The 16865-nt window shown below is 45.9% G+C and overlaps 1 protein-coding gene across 4 annotated transcripts in view; it reads left to right on the plus strand.

Moving 5' to 3' along the window:
* LOC106748335 (ammonium transporter Rh type A) overlaps positions 1–15926 on the plus strand; it is a 28036-nt gene extending 12110 nt beyond the window's left edge. For 3 of the 4 annotated variants that reach the window (XM_014626753.1, XM_014626752.1, XM_014626754.1), the window contains 11 exons: positions 1120–1255; positions 2039–2101; positions 6575–6761; positions 8313–8463; positions 9043–9190; positions 9851–10066; positions 10813–10895; positions 12143–12286; positions 13163–13334; positions 14457–14659; positions 15537–15926. In XM_014626753.1, coding sequence (XP_014482239.1) covers positions 1123–1255; positions 2039–2101; positions 6575–6761; positions 8313–8463; positions 9043–9190; positions 9851–10066; positions 10813–10895; positions 12143–12286; positions 13163–13334; positions 14457–14599 — 1440 coding nt within the window. In that variant the 5' untranslated portion in view covers positions 1120–1122 and the 3' untranslated portion in view covers positions 14600–14659; positions 15537–15926. Of the gene's footprint in view, positions 1–1119; positions 1256–2038; positions 2102–5059; positions 5441–6574; positions 6762–8312; positions 8464–9042; positions 9191–9850; positions 10067–10812; positions 10896–12142; positions 12287–13162; positions 13335–14456; positions 14660–15536 lie in introns of those variants that run through there. The other variant, XM_014626751.1, reaches the window with a different exon arrangement.
* The last annotated feature ends 939 nt before the right edge of the window (positions 15927–16865 follow it).

Consider the following 16865-nt stretch of genomic DNA (forward strand, 5'->3'; position numbering starts at 1 on the left):
GAATCGCCGGTGAGTGGATGTTAAAAACGAATCGGGATCGATAATCGTGTAACTGTTTTTCTATGAGCACACCGAAGAGATAGCACCGGCAGCTTTGTTCCGCGTACGTCGGCTCGCTTTATTGGTAGGATCGATTAGCGCCGTCGAATCGAGAAAAAGAGAAGAGGCGCGCTGCGATTAAAAGTATTACACGGAATATCTGATCGCTCGTGATGATACATTCCGTTTACGGTAGTAAATATCGCAGCAAATATTGACGCGAGCGCGCGCGCTCACAATGGAGATAAATGAAGATACAACGCGGCGCGAACGTGTTCATAAATACTCGCGGGTGTTAAATGAAAGAATATGTATACACACACATACACACACACACACGCACGCACATGGGTAAACAGATAGCCGAGGGAAAATTGCGAAAAATATTATTAGGCCGGTGGCGGCAGTGGCTCGTCGAGCTCGGAAACGTGACTCGATGGAAGCTTGAATATAATTTTTCAGCAATTAAAAACTGTTTCGACGTCGATGGACTTTTTGCCGACCTTTCGACCTTTCGACCAACCGGCCGACTGACTGACTGACTCTTTTTCTCGAAAGCGAAGCTAACTTCTCTTTCAAATTCCGATCGGGTGAAATCGCGTACGTTGATTTTCATTGTCGCGGAACTCGACGTGGATAAATACGATTGATCAGCCCTAATAATATCGGGTGGCGAAAAAATAATTTCCGCCGTCGTATGAATTATTTTCGGGGGCTCTGCCCGCCCCGAATTTTACGATACACTCGAACGATTGGATTTCATACAAAATTCCGTGCAATTAAATTTCTTCCATTACCGGGGGTTCCGAAATCGCTGAAATATTCAGGCTGGCGGGAAATATAATTTCCCGGGCGAATAGATCGCGCATCTCGATAAAATCGCCTCGTTCCGAAGTGCCCCCCCCCCTTCGTTTCTCGCTTTCTTCCTCGCGTCTCGCCCCCGGGATGTCGGGGGAGGATATTCGAAACGAGTGGGGGGGGGGGGGGAACAAACGCGTAAAATAATGCACCTGATCGAACGACGTTCTCGCGAACGATGCGAAAATGAGAAACCCTACCTTCCTCCGCTCTGTTTCGCAGGAAATGTTCTCGAGCTTCTCCGGCAGGCAGCGGGTGCTGTGGCTGTTTTTGATCGAGATCGTCGTGATCGCGCTAATGGGGACATTGATGACGTACGGCCCGGAAGCGAGTGTTAATTTCCACAGAAATCACACAGGTCGGTATACAACGGGCATAGCGCGGCCACGTAAGCGCGTGCGTGCGTGCGTGCATGCATAAGTTGGTGGCCATGCGAGGCGCACACGTACACGCGATCGTGTCGCCTGGAAGGTGTGCGTGTACCGCCTTAGTTACGCAATAATATAGTTAGCGCAGTTAACGGCCGCAAATGGCACGGTGCTACTGCCAGCCGAATTTCCGAACGCGCTTATCTCCGTGTCGCGTGAATTACGGATAGTGTGTGTGTACTTGAGTGAGAGAGAGAGAGAGAGAGAGAGAGTATGTATGTATGTGAGAAGAGGTGGAACGAGGGGAGGAGAATGACATAATAGGGATCACGCGGGAATGTAAATTTAATTCTCGCGCGAAGGGGTTCCGGCGACTCCAGCGGTGAGAAAAGAGCGAGAGAAGGGATAAAAAAAGCGAGGAAGAAATCCGCGAGACTTCGCGGGAACGCGATTAAAGATTAAGAATCGGAGAGCCGGCAAATCTCCGGCGTCTCCGCGTTCTCGTTTCTTTCTCGCCTTCCTCTTCCCCCTCCCCCCTTACTCACCGCTCCCCTATCCCGCTCCCTTTCCGCTTTTTCTCTCCTGCGGATGTCTCGGCGTTTCCGCGGAGTTTCTCTCCCGCGGATCACTCGCGGAGTCGCCGTTCCTCCTCGTTGCGGCGGCGGAAAGTTGCGGTAAATCGCGCATACGACGCAACCGAGAGTTTCAGCCGTCGGGAGAGTTGGGAGAGAGCTCGTAGTCGCGTTTGAAATAAATGCTAATCAAACTTGCAGGTACCGCCGGCGCTAAAGCCCAGGACAAGAAACCAGAGAACGACCCGTTGCGAATTTATCCGAGTGAGTAAATCGAATTACAGCAGTCACATATTTGTATCTATCTCGAGAGGAAGAGCGGAAGAGGGTGGTGGGGGCGCGAGAAAGAGAAATATAAGTACACGTATCTCTCTCTCTCTCTCTCCCTCTCTCTTTCTCTCTCCCGTTCTCTTTCTCTCGCGCGCGTAACCGCGACAATACCGCAACGGGCGGCCGAAGGTGGGCGAAGAGGAAAAGTTCGTCCGTGAATCGCGCCCGGCCGAGAGGCGACTTTAAGGCGCTTTTCCCCGGCGCGTTTCTTCCCGCTGAAAGTTCTGCTTTTCTCGTCGCACGGGCGGGGAATAAATAGCGGCGCTATTGAATAACAAAAGCGCGACCAACGGTGTCGTTCGTTAGCGGGGACCGAAAATACCGAGCTCGGGAAACCCCGACGACGAGAATCCGCCGAGCCGATAAATAAACCCTTCGCTCCGCTTTCGTTCATTTCAACCCCCCCCCCCCCCCCCCNTGCCGTCGCGCGATCGATTAAATGAAAGGGTTAATTTAGCCCGTCGGAGAATGGGGACGGATTTTCTCCTTGCTTCCTTCCGAAGATTCCCATACATTGGCAGGAAAATGTCGGAAAGATAAAGAAGATATTTATTAATCGGATATTAATAACAGAATAGAAAATATACTGTTTATAATAATGTCCGCGGTATATGTATATATGTGCATATGTATACATATATTTAAATATTTATACATCACTTCTTAATGTCGCTCCTGAAAATCCGGCGCTCGATAAAGTTAGGAGAAAAGAAATTGTTAAACACCGTACAGATAAAAAGTTTTAGTTACAAGTGGGAGAGAAAGGAGCTGAAAGGAATTCGAACTGCGGTGCACCGGGTGGGGTAGAAAGGGAACGAAGCCTTCCTTTTCACCGAGGCCGCGTCGAGTTAATTCCGATTCACTGCCAGATACCACCACGTGTGCTGCGTATCTCGATTGATTTATCTACTAGTATTTGTATAACAAGCTGACTAATATATATCGCACTCTCAGATACACGGCCGAACATCACTAAACAGCTGCGATTCGCTATTAATAACGGTGCAGACACACGCCGCTCGTTCTGCGTGTGTGTGTGTGTGTGTGTGTTTGTATGCGTGCAACGTGCAATGGCCGATTTATCCCGCGAGTCTTCGTCGAAATTAATTAACGTTCGCTCGTCCGAATTACGCGCGCATGAATTCGTAAGTTTACTTTGCCGCATATAACAGCCTCGATGTGATTAGGGATTTACTAATATCGCGACCGATGATGCTGTGTGCGCCGATAACATCGATAACCTCGCCGATAACTTCGCCGATAATAGCGCGATGTTCGCGACTGTGTCTGAGAGAATTCGCGGCAGTGTCCGCGATTCGAGGGATGAACGCACGATTTTCGACGGACGATCGGAATTTTCGGATTGTGAGCGTTCCGTCGCCGCCGGCATTAATCTCGCCGGGATTTTATTTATGAGATTTGTTTTCGGTGAAATAATTGGTTGTAATCCACAATAAAGTGACTAAAATAAATAATTGACGGCTGGTAGAGCCAATCATAAAGGACGCCGGCGTTATAATTTGATCGCACGTCACATTAACCTATGAAGTAATACGGTGGAATTTAGTTTGAACGACCGTAATCTCGTTGTCTCACTGTGAATAATTACGTTCTTTTGATTAACATTTTACTATCACATTTTATACGATCATGTCACATCGTTATATCGTATGGTCATATCAGAATATTATTCTATCATACTTAATATGATTACACACGTACGGAAAAATATAGCGACAGCTCCGAAGTGCTGCAAATGGAAACTCACGAGAGAAAATATACATTTTTTTAACTATGATGTTTCATAAAAACACGATTGTTCGTTAAAAAACTAATTTAGATTTATAAATGAATATTATTAACACTCACTTGATAAAAATCTTTCTTTTTATAAAAATAACTCTAATAATAATAATACTTTATTGATCGGCCAACTTTTACATATTGTATGGCTAACGTTGGAAAAAATTACAGGAAAATTCAATTGGATGGCCAAAAGGCTGATCAACAATTTTGTAACTGGTATTCATCCAGCCCTCCAAGAAATTGTACGCAAAATTCTTCGAATTTAATATATCTCTATGTTTGAGTTTTTTTTAATAGAAATAATATAATTTAATATCAAATATCATTTTGTTTGAATGAAAATGTTGTTCTTTCGCTAAGAAACAACCATGTTATTCGATAGAAAAAACAATATTATTCAAAGGAATAATGTTTGACTTTCAATAAAGGAAAAATTCATTGTATATATTTAATATTGTCCCATTGAAACACACAAAAGAAGTTCTTTAATATTTTTCTAACATAGTGTTACTTCCCTCAAATAATTTATTAATTGTGACAACCATTGTAACGTTTGGATAAAAATACAAAGAAAAACTGTCACTTGACGCAAAGACATTTATCGTTTGAGGAACAACCCTGTTTGTTGAATCAAACATTCGTTTGCTCCGTTCTAAAAGACAAATTTCTCTCAATCAACGAGATTTTATCACAAATCCAACGAAAATCTCTTTCTATGTGTACATACCCGAATCTAATCTGATCCTCTCGCTAAGATTTAAGTCATCGCGCCCGACATCCAGCGACGGCTGTCACCAACCTCTGCTTCTCACTCCAGAACCTCCAACGCTTTTAAAATTATTTTTTCTCTTTTACATATGTTTTTCTCTCACACGTATGTGGAAAAATTTCGCGTACGACCAATGAGAATGTTATCGCGCTCGCTCATCGTATGCTTACTCCGCGAATGCTCCGGCGACGCCGTTCTTCTCGTCCGAATTACAATACCTCCCCCCCCCCCATTNTCTTTTTTTCTCTTTCTCTCTTTCTCTCACCGATTTATCTCGGCCGCGTCGGAGTTGCCGAACTCGACCCTCGACGTGACCCCGTGCTATTTTCGATGGCGATCGCTATCGCGCATCGGCGAAGAAATCCAGCGTTCTCGCGATCTTCGGTGGCAGTCCGGCTCTCTGAGCCAGCGAGGAAGATCCGCTCGCGATCTTCGTCACGAATCGTCACGAATCCCTTTCTCAGCCATGTCTTGGCGAGCGTGCAAGCCGAACGGGAGGCCGGCGAGTCGGTTGTTGCGGAACCTGAGGGATTACGCGCTGATGCACGCGGTCGTGCTCCTCGCGACCGAGGGCATGCTGATGTGCGGCTTCATCGTTATGTTCGAATACGCGCCGGAGGCGAACGCGACTAACCGGGCCAATATCTACGCGACCAGTCTCAACGGCCGCTCGGGCAAACTGCCGATCACGTACGCACGTAAGTCCCAGCCAGAGCGGACGTAGCAGAGAAAGCGGAAGAGAGAGAGAGAGAGAGAGAGAGAGGGGGAGGAAGAGAGAAAACGAGATCGAGAAATTAACACGAAAAGAGCGTGGAGGAAAAATGCAGAAAAAAGAAGAGAGAAAAACAGAGAGAGAGAGAGAGAGAGAAGTTGAGGGAAGGAAATAAAAATACAAAAAACTGAAAGAAAGGAAATACTAAAAATATTAGAAAATACTAATAAAAAAAATAAAAGGAAAAAAAGTACTGAAAAATATTAAATGGAATAAAAAAACTGAAAAGAAACAAAAATAAAAAATAAGGTAACTCCGGTATTTACGCCGCAGAAGTCAGAAAAAAAAAAGAAGAAAGAGTGGAAGCAATTTACCCGTCGTCACTCTGTTGTATGCTTTTATGTTAGTTATGTTATGTTAGTATTGCGTCATGATTTCCAATTTTTTATCGTTAATATTAACGAAACCCTCGTGAATTGGGTCGACTTCTCGATGAAGTGAGTAGCGTAATCGTATGTTATGATCTGCTTAAAATTATTATATACATAGGGAATGCAAAAGGTCTAATGATTGTTTTGCGATACATAAATGTCGAAGGATATTAAAGGACAAGATTTAGCAAAATACATAAATGCTTAGCTCTTGTATCCTTTTGTTTCACTTGATGTTTTGTATGTCCCACCTGTTTCGGATATACGGCACTTTTAGAAGTCGCCCCGAACAAAGAGTAACAAATCAACACGGATGATGCCGGAAGTAGTCCGTATTCGCGCGTTCGCATTCGAATTTACGCCTCGCGTGAGAGACGACGACGCTCCATATACTAATATATCGCTGCTGCTGCTGCTGTTGCTGCTACGTTGTAATCTCCGTTACGGTAATCGCGAAACTGCGGCGCGATCAAGCGATCGCGACGGTCAATTAACGCGCGATTAACACACGACTAGCCGTTGCTAATCGTGCGAGTGCAAGTAAGCGAGGCAAGCAAAGCAAAGTGAGCGAGGCGAGCAAATAACGGGGGGGGGGGGGGNTTAACCGCACGCGAGGCGCATGCATGTGCTTACAAAAAGGGCTTTTGTTGTTTGTTCTCTTCCCGTTTGCTGCGGTTAAAACGGCGCAGTGTATCAAGATGTCCACGTGATGATCTGGGTCGGCTTCGGTTACTTGATGACGTTCCTCAAGCGGTACGGCCAGAGCGCGGCCGGCTTGACCTTCCTCGTCGCCGCCGTGCTCGTCCAGGTGGCTCTAATCTGCAACGGCGTGACGGACACCTTGACTGGCGCCAAGGCTTATCTCTCGTTGGAAAGGTCAGTGTCTTTCGCTCACTCTCTTCTCTCGCTTCTCCTCGTTCGAGCAAGCTCGGAAGCTTCGGGTAGTATCCGTGAATGTTTTAAGTACCGATCAGACACCGGGGACGGTACTCGTGGAACGTTTGAGTAACGGGGAGGTAGATACCTCAGTATCCGGCTGGTACCCACGAATTTGAGTACCGGTGGCTGAATTATTCAAGCGTATTCCGCACGTGCAACGACGAGCTGCGAAGCTGAGGAAAGCCGAACACCGCTCGGCCGGTTTCACCCGCCGCAACCCGAGCAGTTTCGATAACGCTATTACGAAACAAAAAGATCAGACCCGGCGCTGTCACACCGCAAATTTGAGTACCCGAACGGACGCCGGTGGTTTCCAGCGACAGTCCTGATTCTCTCGGCTCGGTTCGAGCCACGGCGATGGCCGAGGGAATCCCCGGGCTCGCTCAGCGCTCGAGGAATCGGAATTACATTTGCAGATGCGCATGCATATGCATGCGCCGATAAATCTTCGATTGTTTTCTGTACCGCCCTCGGCGGGCCGATCTGTAATTCGCGACTGGCTTCCCCCGCGAAGTCTCACTTGCGATTTTACGCGTCGCTTAGCGCGCCCCAGCGGACGGATCCTTCGCAAGCGGCGCTTTCCGACCGATCGAAGCTCGTCCGTGCGCGCGGATTATTAGATCGTCCGCGAAATGAAGCCCTCCTGGTGAATAATCGGCCGAACGCCGATGGGCCGGGCATATCGCGCATAATCACACACAAACGCGAGATTTTTCTCCCGCCGCCCGAAATTCGCCGGAAATTGCGCGCTCGCGGAAATTAACGCACGGTAACGCACGGTAACGCGTTGCTCGCGGCTGGCTTACCGACATTTATCGCGGCAATCTCGCGGCCGTCGTGCAAACATATTTGCGATCCGGCAACCGGCGCGGAGGGCCAAAAAAAAACATCCTTCGCTCCCTTCCGGAACGGAGAAGAAAGATAGATAGATAGAGGAAGAGAGAGAGAGAGAGAGAGAGAGAGGGAGGGAGGAAGGGAGCGTCGGAGCTATTATCGAACCGCGAAAACACCGGGCGAACTGCCGCCGGAACAAACTCGGCGATTGATATTTGCTTTCGATTCTCTCGGTTGCGATGAGGTTTGCACGAGGGGTGGGGGAGGGGGGGGGAGGAAGGGCGCCAAAATTGTTGCTCCGGCTCGCTCATCATCTCTCTCTCTCTCTCTCTCTCGCTCGTCGGATTCTTCCGGCCCTCCGCGAATCCTCCATAATAACCACCTTCTCTCCTCTGATAATTACGTATAATTTCATATTGTTACGAGAAATGTATCATAATAATGTTCCTTTTTCCAGCGAAACTTTCAAAACGAGGGCTTGACGAAAGTCTAATGCCGGGCTCCGCACGCGGCATGTTAATAATTAATTACCCGATCAATTGCCATCGAATATTCGGTCTGCAGGGCGACGACCGATCAGCGTCGTCCGTTCGCGGAGATAATGGATCGGTAGATTATTTCGGGAGAGCAATCGGCGCGACTTTCTACTTCCAGCCTTCTCGGCGCGGACGTGGCGGTCGCCGCGCCGCTCATCTCCATGGGCGCGGTCCTGGGCAAAACGACCTACATGCAGCTGATATTCATGGGAATCGCCGAGTTGATCATGTTCAACGTCAACAAGTACGTGGGCGAGCATCTGTTCATGGTGAGTCCGGCCGTTTCCTCGGGAGCGAGTTTCTCGCGGGCCGCCGACGACGCATCGCCCGGAGGCTGTCGTCCACGCTTCACCCTCACCCCTCTCTCTCTTTCTTCCTCTCTTATTGTTATATATATCACTATCGTTATTACGATTCTACTATTATCGCATGATAATTTGGTAATTACATGAATTTTACGATCATCGCAATAATAACGTCGTAATTCGATTAATTTTACAGAATTATCGCGATGATTCTATATAATTCTATTAATCCTACAATTATTGTAATAATTCCAGAAAATTATTACAATAATCACACTCACGAGGTAGGGCGGTTTTCTAATGAAATTGCTCGCGTATCCCCCTCGCTGTTCGCTTGCTTGTCGTTTTCCCCGTGTGAATTGTTATCACACGTCGTCACGCGGCCGTATTTTATCGTGCGTCTAACACGCGGCGTGTGCCGAGTACGGAGTATCCCTCAAGGCGAATGAATAAATCTACCACCGTTCCAACTTCGTTTTTCCGCGGTGAGGAGGGTGGTTGTAATTCACCGTTTAAACCGCACCGCTCGTGTACATCTCGCAGGCGGTCGACGCCGGCGACAGTATGTTCGTGCACGTGTTCGGCGCGTACTTCGGACTGGCGGTCAGCTACGTGTTCGGGACGAAGAGGGAGCCGAAGGAGCACGAGCTCGAGGGCGCGTCCTACCAGTCGGACATATTCGCCATGATCGGTAAGTGCGAAGAGCTTGTCATCCTTTTCGGAAAACGGGTTTACGCTCTCACAGTGGCCCGTTGGCGGCTACACACCTGGATTTCTCCGAATGAACGAACGAATGAATTCACGGAGGAGCCGGAAATCTCGAGAACGCCCGGACGTCGAGCGGGATTTCATTCCTCCGTTTTCTTTTTCTTATCGCCGCACAGCTCTCCTTGCGTCGGTTTCTGTTTCCGAGGCTTTTTTTTTTCCACACAGTCGAGAATGCCGATTACGCACGTCGTTCGTTTCGTTAAGTTGAATGCGCGGAGTGCGACTAATCGCCCGTGAAATATTTACCTCCCGGGATACAGAGAGAGCCGGTGAATGAAAATGGAAAATGCACGTAGGGCGTTCCGATATTAGACCGGGGAACTTCGGCGAAACCGAGCGATTTTTGTCGGTGGACACGTGCCCGAAGATGAAAAGCGAACGTTGTTAATTTCATTATCGGAAAACGAAGTAAATCTTACAGTCGTTACAGTCGATAAATGATTAATAAATAATGAATAAATTGAGCGAAAGTGAGACCGGCGGTGGGGAGTTCCCGACTCGTAGAACGTGGAACAGCTCGTCATCCTCGTCCTCCGGAGGCGGGCGGATCGAGCAGGGCTGACGATCGCGCGCTGCTCCACAGGTACGCTGTTCTTGTGGCTGTTTTGGCCGTCGTTCAACAGCGCGGGCCTGACGGGCGACGATCAACAACGCGCGATAATCAACACCCTGTTGTCGATATCCGCCAGCTGCGTGACCGCGTTCGCCGTCTCCGCGTTGGTCTCCAACGGCAAGTTCAACATGGTGCACGTGCAAAACTCGACGCTCGCCGGCGGCGTCGCCATCGGCACCGCCGCAGGTATTCCTTCGCACTTCGTGCTTTCGTCACTGTCACTCGTCGAAACGTCCGAAAGGGCTGTCCATTCGACACTTACGTCACGCTAAATTTGAGAATTTTTCTCCCCCTTCCGACCCATCTTAATCACAATTTCGTCACGAAGTACTCGTCTTCTTCCGGTATTACGGTGACACGTGGAATTACCCCTCCTCCTCCCCCCCTCCCCGTCGGCATATGGAAGAAATAGCTCGTAATTATATTATGGGTAACGATTATTCGACTGTACGTTATTATTCTTGTCTGAGATGCAAATAATTTGTCGCCGTATAATATCAAAATTAATCGCTCATTAATTACTTAATTTCACAATTTTGATCAATGCGAGCTGTATTTCTAAAAGAAACAGATATCTGAGAATTCACATTTTGATTATTAACGCAAAACCGCGCGCCGAGACCCGAAGTTTTTCACCGAGTGTAACCAGATGTGTCACGAACGCAAACAAAGTGGATAACCACGCGCATCCGTATTTAACAAATTATGCCATGTAATGTTCCGTGACTCCCCCCCCCCCTCTCTGCCATCATAGACCGTCATGCAAGCTAATAGATCCCCCTTCTTCTTCGTGGTGTGACGCAATTGTTGAATGGTCCGAAAGTTGCCATTTGAGACGAGTCGAAAACCGCAATTCGATCGCTGTCCTTCGATCGTGCGGAGAAATTGCCAGTTTTTTTTCCCCTCAAATGTGTGTGAGTGTGTGCACGCAGGTATGATGTGCGGCGGCGTGGGCGCTCTCGCCGTCGGGGCTGTGTCCGGGATAATCAGCGTGTTGGGATACAAATACCTCACGGTAAGCGTTATTGTGTAACGAGTGAGTAAGACGGAAAAAGAGTTCGGCCGGATGAGCAATAATCGAACTGAACCGCGCGTTTCGGTCGAAGGAAACCGGAATTTCTGGCCCTTACGAACCAAACCAGCTCCGTTGGTAAGCGGAAATTCTGCTTGATTTGACCGAAACGCGCGCTTGATACGTGGGAATACATTAAAAGCATAGAAATTACATATTAATCGAATCTTTATTTGATGAAAGAGAGAAAGGGAGAGAGAGAGAGAGAGAGAGAGAAAATCGTTCGATAAATGGATTATTGCTGGTGGAAAATAGATTGAAAAATCGATTTAAAAAACCCGCAATTTGGTCGCCGTTGTTTTCGCGCGCGTCTTTCTCTGATAAATTAGATTTATCGAAGAGTTTGATTCGATTTGCCAAATTTGCCTTTATCGGACAAATTATTCGCCGAGCGGGTGATCACTGTCATTGTCTCCGGCATCCTCCGACAATGTTTCAACATTCTCGCTCCTGTAATATATGTACGTGATTACTTCGACTGGAAAAGCGAATCAGAAAATCACTCTTTGATCTGATCTGATAAATCGTTTTCCTCTGCTATTCGCATCGTCGAGGCGCACGACGCAGCGCCAGTCAATCCCAGCGCGACTCGCGGCTCGAAAATTGCCGCGAGCGTGGACATTTTCGTTTCAGTGTCTTCCCAGACCGTTAATTAACCACGCCGGGTAATATACGCCGGTGGAGCACACACCGAGGGGAGAAAGAGTCTAAAAAATAAAAGATATTTATTCGGTGAATACTAATAACGCACTCGATGTACTAATATAAATATTTTTACACCGAGAAAAATTGCTTCGAGTGAGAGAATATATTCTTAATTTTCAGAATATACATTTTATTATAAATATACGTTTCCTGAAATTTTTTAGAATATAAATTTTCTTAATTTTCAAAATATGCATTTCCACAATTATCTTAACGTACATTTTCTTAATTTTCAAATAATTGCATTTCCTCCATTCCTTCCTGCGGAAATGCAATTGTTTATTCTACTTGAACCAACGAATTTAGATTGATGTAAGTGACGTTATCGGTGACACGCCGGAGGAATATTCTTCTCTCTTAGACATTTTTTCCCCCCTCAGTGTATACCGAAAATGTAAATGGGATATTAGGAGGGTAGGGAGGAGGGCGATATGCGAGAGGTAAGGCGAGACGGGTAAATTCACATCCCTCCTTCCTGCTTGCAGCCGATGATACAGAAGCACATGCGGATCCACGACACTTGCGGGGTGCACAATTTGCACGGGATGCCGGGCGTGCTGGCGGGACTTTTCGGCGCGCTTATGGCGGTCATTGCGACCGAAGCCGTTTACGATTACTCCCTGTACGACGTACGTAACTCGCGCGAATTAATCGTACGGTCCTTGCCGTATAATTAATTCTCTAAAGTACATTTACCGTGGGAGGCGCGGAAGCCCGCGCGCGCGACGTTAGTTGCCAGAGCGATCGCGAATTTCCGAGTAAACTTTAGCGATAATTACCGAACCGAACTGATGAAGAAGTGATAGTCGTTTAAGGCCTCCCCGCCAGCTATGTAGTTCGCGCGCGAGTACACCGCATACACCGCGGCCCTCGTCGCACGACAGCGATATATCGCGAGACTTATTATTAACACGTTGACTGCCGCGAGGATCGTCGGAGCTCCCTCTCCTCCGGTGAGCGATCGAATAAACCACCGGTCCGTTCAGTTTTATCTTGTTACTTTTGATCACGCTCTGATCATTACCCCCTCGTCATCTCTCTCTAATCACTCTACCTTTCGTCGCGGTTTAATCACACCTCGGCCATTAGCTTTATCATACCTCAGTCATTGAGTTCTTTCATCATCCCTCGATCGCTCTACCCCCTGTCAGATGGTTTCATCGTATTTCGACGTTTAATTAAAAATCTACGGACATAAATATATATCAATCTTTCCGTATCACTCCATTATTCACATTACCGAAATGAACATCGCGGAATATTCGGCCGAGCGAATTCTACTCGCGATCGCGAGCCTCGGCCGATTGCGAAGGCTCCGAGAGACCGTCGCGACGTTCGACGTTACCTCGTAAGAATTCCCGAACGGACGAACGAAGAATACAGAATACGCCAATATTTATTAATGTCGCTCCGCTCGCGCGCGCGCTCCCCGCTCTGGCGACTATTTTGTTTCACCTCCCACGGCCTCCCCGCAATATTAATCGCCGGCCGGCCGTTCGCGACAGATCTTCCCGGCGCGGACGCCCAGCGCGGGGCAGAAATTCGCCGAGCTGCGGGACAATATGCGCGGCGAAATCTCGCCGGGATACGATCGGACGGCGTATCAGCAAGCGGGATTTCAATTACTGGCGCTGGTGGTCACCCTGGGAATCTCCATCGTTTCCGGATTAATAACAGGTATGTGCGTAATCGATTCCGGAGTCGCGTCGATCCTCGGCGGCGCGCGCGAAAGGCGAGGATGCCGGCGAGCGCGACGACCGCCGGTAAACCGCGACCAATATGCAGCGTGTGTGTGTGTGTGTGTGTGTGCAAAAGTGAAGGAAAGGAGGTAAGATGACGAAGTGGGTAAGACGGTGATTTGCTAATAACGTAAATAATGACTCGGTGCCCCACTCATTAGAGATTCTGAATAATAATAAATAATCTGTTGCGCAAATCTTTGACCTCGATTTGTTAACAGCAGTAGATAACATAATAAAAGCCGTGTTTTCGCCTCGATCATACGTAATATCGATAAGCTTAGAAGTCGTCATTTTACCACTTATTTCTCCACTGTATACGCTATGTATACAAGTGTGAAAAAAAAATAGATAATAGATCGTCCGGAAAATGTAATATACATATGTTCTATTCTCAATACTCACGTGGTTGCGGTTTCGACAATTTTTAATTTCGTCATAGTAAAATCGCACGCTCGGCACAGTCGGCGTCACATACGCCGTATCACACCCCCAGATTGAAAACGTGTGAAAGGCAGAAGCTCGAGTAATAGCAAAAAATCTCAATCTAGAAAATGATAGAGCGACATAACACTGATCGTGCTAAGAATAAAACCTACGTTCGTATAACATTTTTCATTCAGAGAAACCCCTCCCCCCCCCCTCCAAGTCGGTCGAAGATTTTTTCCGCATTCACTTCGAATCATTCCGCACATACTGAATTAATACGAAAGTCCGTTTTCCAATCGAAAATGTAACACGTAACATTTGTTCGCTTTAAAATACGACCGATCAATTTTAACAGTGCGTTGTTTCCGATGACGACCGGGAAATCTCGCCGGTAGCTGCGTGATTCCGCGCTCGTGGAGATTTCGGGAATTTCTGAGCGAGGAGCTAATTAAGAAGCGGAACGAACTTTTGCGTGAAAGCTGAAACACATCGGTATCCGAAGCTTTATCGTGAGGAAGCTGTATCGCGCGGGGCCGAATCGGGAAATCCCGGGGGGGGATATTAGAAAAATCGGGGCCGCGGGATTACGTCGTGCAATCGTTGAAACCGCGTCCCCTCAATTTGCGCGCAGGTCACCTTATGCACGTGCCGGCCTGCGGCTCGATCACGGAGGAGGAGAAATTCGACGACAAGGCGGTGTGGGACCTGGAAGAAGAGACGTTCACGAGCGGCAATAAGCGCACGGACACCCAGATACCGATGGGCCATATGTAATCGCGGACGCGCCTCCCACGCGAATTATCCGGGCACGCCGATGAGCCTTATCGTTAAGCGGTACGTATTGACGATCTAATCGCGCTGATTCCGGACGGGAATAGATATTGCCGGTAATATCGGGTCTCGCGCGCGGCTATTATCTTCGAGATGTGAGTGAAATTGTGCGGAAATGAAATTAACGTTCCTCACGTCTATATCAACGTCTGTAACAACAAGTATGGGTTTCAAGTGTAATCGCTTATTTTTGGAACGTCCGGTCTACATGTGGAAATGGCTGTATAACGTATAACCCAGCCAGAAGTGCAAAGGCCAATCGATGTCGGTTGTAGTGGTCTACAGCGGTCGGAATTAAATGTTGGAAATAACGCGAGAACGATCATATAGAACGGAAATGAATGTAACGATGACATCGACGATTACTTATATTGTGACTCTTATCTCACCGACATTCTTGCACTCGCTGTTACAACTGTTCCGAACTTTATTCAGCTTCTTCGTAACTTGGAAACTTATAGAGGTTGCTTTTTTATTCAATTGATTTCATTATTCAATTGATGTGAAAATAATATTTGTCATAAGGTCGAAAATGAGGAAATATCGACGTCGACTATTCATCGGCGCATCGATGTCGAATCGACGTCAATTCTCATTTCTGGTTGGGATAAATTCATGCGATATGATATTATCTTATATATCACAAAATAATATTCTGGGATATAATTTTTCATATATAATCAGATGTAATTATATACAAAGTGATGATGAAGTTGTGTGTATATATATATATGAGAAAATTTTCCCCGGGATATTATCTTGATAACATATTATGATATGATATTTCACTTTATATATTATATTAAATATCACATATATGTGTTACATGCATATGTTATGTGTTACAAGATATATATTTCATATGTATATTTAATCTTAGATCCACAATGGAGATCCCCGTGCACCGAAGCAAGGCGGTGTTTGTGCCTTCGATGCACGAGCGTCTCCTTCAGGATATGCACTTGCAACGGGGAGTTCAAGAAACGGCGGTGCTGGAATTGGCACTTTGTCGTCAGGACGAGGACCATCCCGATCGCGCAGCCCTTCGTCTTCGAACTGACCAGGCAGAAGAACGCCTACGCCCGGCTTATAACTCACATCAACAGCAATTCCACTTCTCCGGAGTTACGCGAATTCCCAGAGCAAATGGCGCTGTTTTCGAACAAAATGCCGCGGTGGAAAAATAGAGAGCAGTGTATTAAGAAATATATTATATCGAGATGTCATGTTATGTTGTACTTGTGAATAATAAACCTGATATTATAAAGTATGTTGGTGCTTCGTTTGAATACTTCACAAATCAAGTATTAAAATTATATAATGAGGGAATATAGCACAGAGAATATAACATAATATAATGAAAAAAAAAAAAAAAAAATATATATATATATAAGAGAATATAACAAAACATATAATAGACTATATATTATGTATTTTAAATATATATAATATAAAATAGAATGTATTAGATTGAACACATAAATTGAATTTAGACTTAATACTTAACCCTTTGCACTCCAGCCTAGTAATGCATAGAGGCTATTAGTTCCAAGTACATACCTATGATGTAGAAGAAAAATAGAGTCGTTTCAATAAAACAAAATTTTTATTTCTTAGCTATTTTATAACAAAACATATTCTAACTTATATTATAAAAGAAAAACATAAATTTTAGGACTTAAAATTTCTTAAAGTGCCGAGGCAGCAAAACAACCATGTCGCCGCTACGGCGACAGCGGAGTGCAAAGGGTTAAAGTTTCCGACCATCTGATTTATCATTGACCTATTCTACTTGCTGAGGAACATTTCAGCTCTCTGACTTATCATCGACTTATCATTCCACTTTTTCGAGAAAATTTTCAGTTGCCTGACTACTTGATCGAACATTAAAAAATTTTCTTGATCAAGTAGTACAAGTCAACCATAAGTCCGGGAGATCGAAAGTTTTCCTAAACAAGTAGTACAAGTCAACACGACGAATCGGAAAAATTTAATTTTCATGACAGGACGGACATTTGTAGAAAAAGAAAGAAGAGAGTTTAAGTAATCTAAAAATATATCATATGTTAACATTATACTTGTTTTTATTACGTGTTGTGTATTATGTTATAATATATATACAACATTACATTACAATATAATGTAATGCAATATAATAAATGCAATATAACATAATGCAGTGTTATATATTATGCAATATAATGCAATA

The sequence above is a fragment of the Dinoponera quadriceps genome, unplaced genomic scaffold (genome assembly GCF_001313825.1).
Source record: "Dinoponera quadriceps isolate SergipeBrazil2010 unplaced genomic scaffold, ASM131382v1 scaffold2723, whole genome shotgun sequence".
NCBI classification, from domain to species: Eukaryota; Metazoa; Arthropoda; class Insecta; order Hymenoptera; family Formicidae; genus Dinoponera; species Dinoponera quadriceps.